The sequence below is a fragment of the Scardinius erythrophthalmus genome, assembly GCF_964197995.2.
Source record: "Scardinius erythrophthalmus genome assembly, chromosome: 11".
NCBI classification, from domain to species: domain Eukaryota; kingdom Metazoa; phylum Chordata; class Actinopteri; order Cypriniformes; family Leuciscidae; genus Scardinius; species Scardinius erythrophthalmus.
This window is the reverse complement of record NC_138231.1, coordinates 41,122,453-41,130,919: the sequence shown is the minus strand read 5'-3', so window position 1 is coordinate 41,130,919 and position 8,467 is coordinate 41,122,453. Positions and strand designations below refer to the sequence as shown.

The 8,467-nt window shown below is 41.7% G+C and overlaps 1 protein-coding gene across 3 annotated transcripts; it reads right to left on the bottom strand.

Moving 5' to 3' along the window:
* Positions 1–742: 742 nt before the first annotated feature.
* On the bottom strand, positions 743–4,306 carry lratd1 (LRAT domain containing 1). 3 transcript variants are annotated; one of them, XR_014031049.1, is made up of 3 exons: positions 4,174–4,305; positions 2,905–3,913; positions 743–1,142 (listed from the first exon to the last, which is right to left on the bottom strand). XR_014031049.1 is itself a non-coding variant. In XM_081378362.1 (2 exons), exon 2 carries the CDS (start codon positions 3,874–3,876, stop codon positions 3,094–3,096), a length of 783 nt encoding a protein of 260 aa, XP_081234488.1. In that variant the 5' UTR covers positions 3,877–3,913; positions 4,174–4,306; the 3' UTR covers positions 2,341–3,093. The 3 variants fall into 3 exon arrangements, 1 of the variants encoding a protein (XP_081234488.1); XR_014031050.1 differs by lacking the exon at positions 743–1,142 and adding an exon at positions 2,110–2,361 and having other exon boundaries at positions 2,822–3,913; XM_081378362.1 differs by lacking the exon at positions 743–1,142 and having other exon boundaries at positions 2,341–3,913; positions 4,174–4,306.
* Positions 4,307–8,467: the final 4,161 nt, after the last annotated feature.

Here is an 8,467-nt window from a genome sequence, read left to right as displayed (position 1 = left end):
AAGCTTTCCGTTAAAGAGGCTGGATATGCATTCATCCTTTCTCCAGCCTTCAAGTAAAACAATATTCAGTAGACGCAAGCGATATTCAATATTCAAACGACTGCCTGAGGTTTCCCCAGTAACAGGTTACGAAGTGTGACAGACACACATATACACACACAAACAGGACGGCACACATATGGCATATCACTGAGAGGCAGACTTTGTTTCAGGCTAAAGATATTCTGTTCAGCTCATGTTGGCAACATCTTTTCCCTCAGCCCATTGCGCCTTCAGTCCTGTCCTCATTCTCCACATATAGCCCGCTGCCCCACTATCCTTAATTTCCAGCTTCAGTAAAAAAGGAATCGGTACAGGTGACAGATTGTCAGGCCTAGAGAAAGGGGAAATGAGGTGGGGGTGGGATAATGTCAAGGTAGGGGATCCCTTAAATCGTATTGTGAAAAAGTGGGTTACTGGGGCTACTGGGATAGGTGAACAACAATGTGGTAGAGACAACACTAAAGAGACAATGGTGATGAGTGTGTGAGTGTTAATACTTGTCCGTACAATGTCAGAGTATATACTACAAGGCTCAGTTCTAACTTTTAAATGGTGGAAGATGCCTCCAAGATCGGACATACTTTACTATGGTTGTACAGCATCATTCCACCAATATGAGTGTGCCTGGTTAAAATGTTTTTCTCTGTAACCTGATGAATAACTTTTGCCATAGTCAAGAGAAAATGTACACAAAGTCATTCAATGCCTGCTTTCCATGGGCGGTAAAAGCAGATTATAATTTATTGTGGCAAGCAAATAACAATGTGCCCAATTTAAACAGAAAAGAGGCATATTTGCACTAGAAAGAATGATAATTAATTGAAATACTCACAATGCAACACATTAAATGCCTGGTTAAACTTGATTGTGGAAGGTTTGTAAGATGTAAAAAGTGCTGCAGACGTTCAGTGAATTAATCTGTAACATTTACGATGAACTCATTTGACAGTTGGTGAGCAACCTTTCCCAAGCCTTTAGAAACCTGTCCCACTTGTCTTCATTCATTTGTACAATCCACCGCTTTCCATATTAACGGCTCAAACTGGCACACCTGACATGACATGTTGTGCATGACGATGACTCATGATTACCATTATGACCTGGAATAGACACACATAGACAATAAGCAGTTATGGGTGTGCGTGAAATGGATACAAATGTTGAACAGTGAACGCGCATCTAGAAAATATTTCAATGGTGTCAAATGTGTCTTCAATGTATAAATCCATAAACACACAGCTTAAACAGTTACGCTGTGCTTGATATAAACTCATAACCTGCAGTACAAAGGTAAACCTGCAAAGAATGGACCAGCCTTGCTTCAGGGAAACTGATTTTCAGAACGACTTGTTAGTGTTGGCCAGCAGCACAAGCTCTGTAAAGGGTCCAGCCACACAGACCTGCGGGCCAATCAAGCCCCACTGAACATAAAGCATAAATGATCCCAGCTGCAGCCTACAACCTCTAATAGGAAAACAAACAGAGCATGACCATATTTACTGGTGCTTGAGAGTGTCTATGTGCAGACACACTTATACACAGCTCTCCCATTACTTACTGCAAACCTTGCAGCCAAAAAAAATGGAGACTGCAGTTAATTTGGATGTATGGTTTCTGGACCACAAGCAGTGCGGCCATAAACTTGATATGTATAATTAAAGTAGCATAGACAAGTAGCAGAATGAAATGCTTCAGTGGCTGTAGGGTTTTTAAAGGACTTTTTTTTTTTCACTCAATGTCTCAGAGTCAAGGTCAGAAACACGCTAATGATCATCAACAGTAACAAGCCAGGAACAAAAGAACAGTGTCTCCATGTATCAACAGCTGCCTATAAGGCATACTAATGCAGCAATGGTAACAAACGACTGCCCTGCTAACGGAAATAAATCCCCCAAAACCAAATGAGAAAAATAGTCGATACTGTGAACAACACAGAAGGTCCATGTATGAATTATAGTGCATCGGTTATCACTCGCGTGAGGCTGCCTCAGCCCAGCACGTGCTCGCTTATTGCATTTGTATGCAGGCACAATAGTATCAAAAAGAGCTAGAGACCAACGCAATTTTCATAGGGCAATCTACGTTTATTTGAATAAAAACAGTTTTCTTTAAACGTACTAACTGAAATACAAAAATATGGACTCCAAAAACAGAAGAATGTTCGCTGCATTTGTTGAGAAGAGAATGAAAACAAAGGCTCGTGTGTTGTCGCCTGTAGGGGGTTAGAAGAACTAATGCAGCTGCACAGATGCGCAATAACCGAGCTCCATGTGTCATGGTAAAGCTAGAGTTCAGTCAAATAAGAGACAATGTGGCAAGCTGTATAACAAGTATTCCTTAAAAAAAAACAATTTGATTTCAGGTTACCAGTACATATTTTTAATTAGCAGCAAGTAGTCCAATAGCCTAATTATTCCTTCCAATAGTACTTTTCTTCAAGTTACTATTCTGATAATGACAAGCAACTATCCCATGATACATATTGCAATTTTTTGCCGTTTAATTCTAGGTGGATCAGATATGAACTCTTCACTTCCAGTACATTCCTTAGGCACTAGTACCTGTTTTTAGCTACTAATTAGACGATAGTAGCGATTGACGTTGATCTCAACTCTAGTAACAATTGGAATACACACTAGCTTACTAGTATTTATTCACATGCTGCTAGGACAAAGAGAAAAGATACTAGTAAATAATGAATGTTAGAAACTAAAACAATTAGCCTACTAGTTAGTCTTAAGGAATAAATGTCAAAACGGCTTGCCACAGACATGTGAACGCATCGTGGTCACCATCTGCCGCAGCAGAGCTCGGGTGCGAATTTGAAGGGACTGTCATGGGCGAACTGTGATGAGGGCTCACCTTATGTTTTATCTTTTTCCTTTTTAAAGGTACAGGGTGACTTTAGTGGGGCCATCGGTTCTCACAGCACAACCAAAAGGGGCGTTGTCTTTGCCAAAACATGTTTACACAAATAAGCACAACCCTCCCAAAGTCCTGAAATAAAGGTAAGCAGCCCTTGCTCAAGGCATGCAGAGAGTCCCGATGCGCTCATTCCTTCCCGGTCACCAGGGACAGCTCCTTCAGAATGCCACTGGCGTCCACTCGCCGTCTCTCGCGTATCATCTCCTCCAGGCTGCGGAACATGAGCGTGTGCGCGGTGCTCTCGGACAGGTGCACCTTCAGAAAGTAGCGCTGCTCGACCGAGTGCGCCTCCCCGCCCGCTTTAAACTCCCGCTTGCCGAAACGGCACCAGGCTGCGAAACTTTCCGAGTTCGTCCAGCAAATCTCGCCGCTGCTGAGCCCCACGTGCCCGCTCGCGTTCTGCATCACCAAATCAGCGGGCAACGGCCGGTAGCGGTACCGATTGTTCACTATCCTGCCCTGTCGACCGCAGCTGATCTCAAACAAGCTGTCCTTGCGGATCTCCCCCTTGTAGAGGTGAATAACCTGGTCCTCCCCTTCAAAGATCGCCCAGTGCGGGGGTTGTGCGTTGGCCACTAACTCCAGTAGATCCCCGGGTTTGCACATGGTCAATAAAGTTTTCACAGAATAAACATTCAGGTCCTCGTTCTCTCGCAGTTTGGAGTATATACATTCCTGGCAGCAGAACGCCGAGTACTCGATCTCGTTAAGTGCAATCGGACCGTCTTTGCTCGGGCTGTTGTTGTCTTTAAAGCTGTCCGACTGCGATCGATCGTCCAGCTCTTCCTCCTCATCGGAAAAGAAATACGCCACACCAACACGTAACTCGTCCTTCTCGATGCCCGATGGATCCCCGGTGGGTAGCTCGCTGTAGTTCAGGTGGGTGATCCGGTCCAGTTGGTTTCCCATCAATAACAGGGCAGAGGAGAGACATGGAATACTGCTTCTGAAATACAAAAGGGTTATGTGAGTGTCATACTGGAGAGGCGTACTAGAATGATTCTGACGCGCCCGAAATGCTGTCTAGGTACAGAGCCATAGTAGTCACCTCACTACACAATAAACCACAGCCACGCGCACCTGGGTGCGTAAACAAGCCAGTCGCGCAGAGCGCGGCACAAAGAGGAAAAGGGCGAGTCAGTGTTGAACTGCTCACGAGGCTCGTGTTAAGAAGTTCACAACACAACACCTCGAACGGACGCATACCTGCGTATTTCCCCAGGACTATGGCTAATGGTCCTTTCTCTCCATCGGTGCTGGTGCTGTGTGTATCCCGCAAGGTCTCCAAAACAAACGCGTTACCTCCCCCTTTCGTGTCCTCCAAGGTACACTGGCTTCTTCAACACTTTGCACCGCCGCACTTTAAATAGTCTAGAAAACTCCGCCCCGACCAGCAAAACCTGCCCTCCTGATGGCGATTGGTTCAGAGCCCTCATGAAAAACTTAAACCTTTGCTCGGAGTCTTATATTACAGATGTTTGTGTTGTTCACAGCCTTCAATAACCGAACGGCTTGGCATATTTGTCAAATATAACAATAGTAAATATGCTTGGAATTGAGCTAGGAAAGGTTAGAGATTCATTCTGAGGACATTTGGTTTCTAAATGGTTGATTAGCTCTGTCAAAACAAGTTACAGCTTATGTTTGCTGGGAGAACACTTTATTAAAGCAGTATTTGGGTTTCAGGTACATAATGTTGGCATAAAGTTAATCACCACAAAAAATAATTTTAAGTGGTCTCTGATTTCTGTAAAATTAGGTATAACCACACAGAAAAGGTTAGTAACATTTTTTATGCATTTATGGGTAACACTTTACAATAAGGTCTCTCAATGTTAGTTATTGCATTAACTAAGTTAATAAGTTAACTAATTGAATTAACAAATGCTTTGAAAGTATTTTTCATTGATAGTTTGTTAACTAATGTAGTTATCCAATGTTAACAAATTGAACCTTATGTTAGCCATTCACAAATTGACCCCATTCTCCTCTATTGTAAGTGCCTCACTGTAACCCAGACTTTTGCTATTTTTAAATAAAAGGAGGGACAAGTCGAAAATTATTGTTATAGTAATCAAAATTATGCCACAGTTGCTGTCAGCTGAACTGATGTACAAGTATTGATGACTTCAATCTATATGATAGGATAGATATATGCTGTTTTCCTGTCAGATCTGGTGTGGATCTCTGAATCCTCCATTTCACTCCCTCACACACAGGGACATATATAACACACACACACACACTCTAGCTGTCAAGAGACTCGGACAGTCAAGTGACTGAGTAATTCCTTGCGGCATCTTCCAGCCATTCATAATCAAGGGTGTGCTGAAATGAAATTTCAGCCCTTATGCACACGCACATTCACAGTATTTACACACAAGCCATTCTGACTGCCATAATAGGCCATATGCCACACACAAATTTCCACACAAACAAGGCACTCCAGTGGCAGGCTTGAAGTTGGAATGATTTAGATTATAATTATTCTGCAAAGACAGATCCAATTATCCACCTATGAAATGGATAGTCCTTGTGTCTCAGTAATATATATGCTCTATACTTATGTGTGTGACAGAGAGAAAGATAATCTATTTGAAAGGCAGATGCAGAGGACCCTTAAAAGAATCCTGATGCTTTGGCACACACGCAAACATATACATAGGATATACACTTTCACAGCGTACGTCAGGAGACTTACCTAGGTGTCAAGTGTGTGAATACTTGCAGTGCATGTGCGAGAGAGTGACAGAAAAGAAATAGAAGAGAAGGATATGAGGGAAATAAAGGGACAGCACACAATATCCACACAGGGTTCTGCACTTTTCTGCGAAATATAGAGATGGGCCGTATTTGCAGTAAACAAGCACGCTGTAATCATAAGAACACCAGGGAAAACAAGTCAAGCACAAACAAAGGAGAGGAGGAAAGAGGGATGAGAGGAGTGGAGGAATGGAAACCAGGAGAAAATGGCTTTTGGTAACAATGACCATGTGGCAGTCTTGCATTCAATATATCCAGCTGAAGGCTTAGGCTTTGAGAAAGCAGTTTTATGGGCTTCATATAAAACGCTGCCAAGATAACTAATCATTCCCTCTATAATGTTATGAGTTTAGCAGTCGGTGTATGTGAACCCCTTTTGCATGAATACAGATAAACACGCTTAAATCTATCTTCTGCTCTAGCAGGTATAGAGTTTTTACCTAAAAGAGCTTCTTTTGTTGTTATTATTCCATAGAAAAGTGCAAACATGGTAATATATACAGTGGGGTCCAAAAGCTTGAGACTATATTGAAAATCTGGGATTTTAGTTTTTCATTTAAACTTTGAAAAAAAATTTAAAAAAAGCAAAGTTAAAAAAAGAGAGGTTACACATAAAATCAAAATATTTAGAATTCTATACTATTTCTTGGTCAAATACTCCCATTTATGACAATGATCATATGACTGTACAGATGATCAGATGTATTCCTTCCATTTCACTGAACTCAGAGTTCAAGACAAGTGCTGTCATTGCAACAATAAAAACAGACACAGGCCTACAGTGTTTCCTGCATAGTATTCATCTTCAAGGCCAAAAGAACTTGTGTTTCACCTGGGCTAAATGTGAGTTTGCAATCTGTATCGAATGTAAAGCAATAACAGTGTAATGCAAAATAATGTCAAGAAATGTCTCTCGTATAGTTTTTTTTTTTTTTTTTTGCTGCTAATTGTGGCCTGATTCACAAACAAACTATTCTTATGAGTTGGTTATTTTAGTTCAAAGTTAAGCGTTCAACTTTATAAAACGAGTTGCTATACCTTAATGGTTTTTTAATTCCATTTTTAAATGCAAAAACACATTCTGTGAGAATGACCCCTGCCCTGACACATGATCATTATGGGATGTTTTGTTTGGAAGTGCACCAACAATCTAGCCTGGCTAACGTCAGACCTCTTCTCATTGAGACGTGGTCTGGGAACCACATGTTCATTTTCTCGTATTTGAGGCGTGGTTTACGAATGCCCAGAGCCGTTTATTGGGCGCTACTAATGTCTGTCAAATGCGCCTGTACGTAGCTCATAGCCAGTCGTTTCAATTGTACCAGATCACGTATGTAGAGCGACAGAAATTCGACGAGGAAGAAGACGAAATAAACTTGCATTCTAAACTACTTAGAACACCATCTAAGGCTGCATCGAAAGGTAACTTCGCGTCTGCTGCCATGTTGGATCCATAGATATAAACAAACTGCTTCGGTGTGTCGCATAGAGGTCGTCATCGTCTTGCTGCTCCCTCCCCGTTCTGTGATTGGTTCCCTTTTTGAGGGGAAAATCTGGTCCATGGTGTCCAGGCTGCCTAGCAGCGTTAATAAAATCGCGCTGCGCGCAAGGCAGCTTGGGGAAACCCAGGCTACCAACAATCATCAACTTTTACCAGCCACAATTTTTACTTTTTACTCAAATTGTAATAAAATGATTTACTTTAAAACAATTTACACGTTTCTACACAATTTCTAGCAAATTTCACAATAATTAGAATAAAGAAACGTCAAATTACATTGAATTAAACTTGAAATTTTGATGTAGAAAATCAATTTTTTTCTTGTTAAACTCTATGAAAAAGAAATTATTTTACAGTGTATTAAACTAGGAAAATGAATGCTTTGCCAATGATTCTAGACTTTTGGATCCCGCTATAGCAATTCAAAGAAAAATTAGCTTCAATATGACTGCAGAGGATTGGGAATTCCAAACATTACATCCCATCCTGCCAAAAACCCTTATATTATTTTCCATGTTCAAAAAAGCACTCTTTCATCATCGTGTCCTCAGCTCAGTGACTATCACAGGTATTTTTTTTTACAGGCCTACTTCAAGTGGTTTCACTAAAGCTCTCAAGAGGAAATATTAATTAGGATTCTACGAGGAATGGTGTTACTATCTGGAAAGGACTATCTGATTTATCTGGCTTGACCTAAAAATATCCCCTGCTCTTAAATTCGCTGTCACACACAACAATAACGCTCCCTGTCAGTCTCTTTCAGTCGAGTGAGTCACAGGTTCTGAGTGCAGAGGGTGAGCGCTCCAAACCGTGCCTGTCTTAAAGGCCTTGACCCTGCTTTAGACCATAGAGCGAGTTCAGCTTCCATGCCAAAATGACATTTTAATCCTCACTCTCACAGGACACCACAGATACTTTTTTTTAGACCCGCAAGAAAGAGTTATGCTTCTGAGATGGCACTATAGATTGTGTTCCCTCATCGGGTGGAGAGAGGGTATTGACAATTCTTTCACACATTTCCCTTATGGCCCTTTTGTAGAACTCCCACCACAATGTGCTATTGATGGAGCAGCTCACTGACAGTTCATTTTCCTCTTCTCTGCTTTCAGCGCTGCCATCCTTACTCACCCCCTCTTTTTTTCCACACTTCGATACTATTAGTAGGCCGTGCTCCCTGAGCCTTTATCTGAGAGGAGTGCATTCTCAGCCCCACGCCCTATCACTGCACAAATAACT

Excerpts from the sequence above, each read along its gene's own strand:
- lratd1 (XM_081378362.1), bottom strand. The coding sequence starts at position 3,876 with ATGGGAAACCAACTGGACCGGATCACCCACCTGAACTACAGCGAGCTA.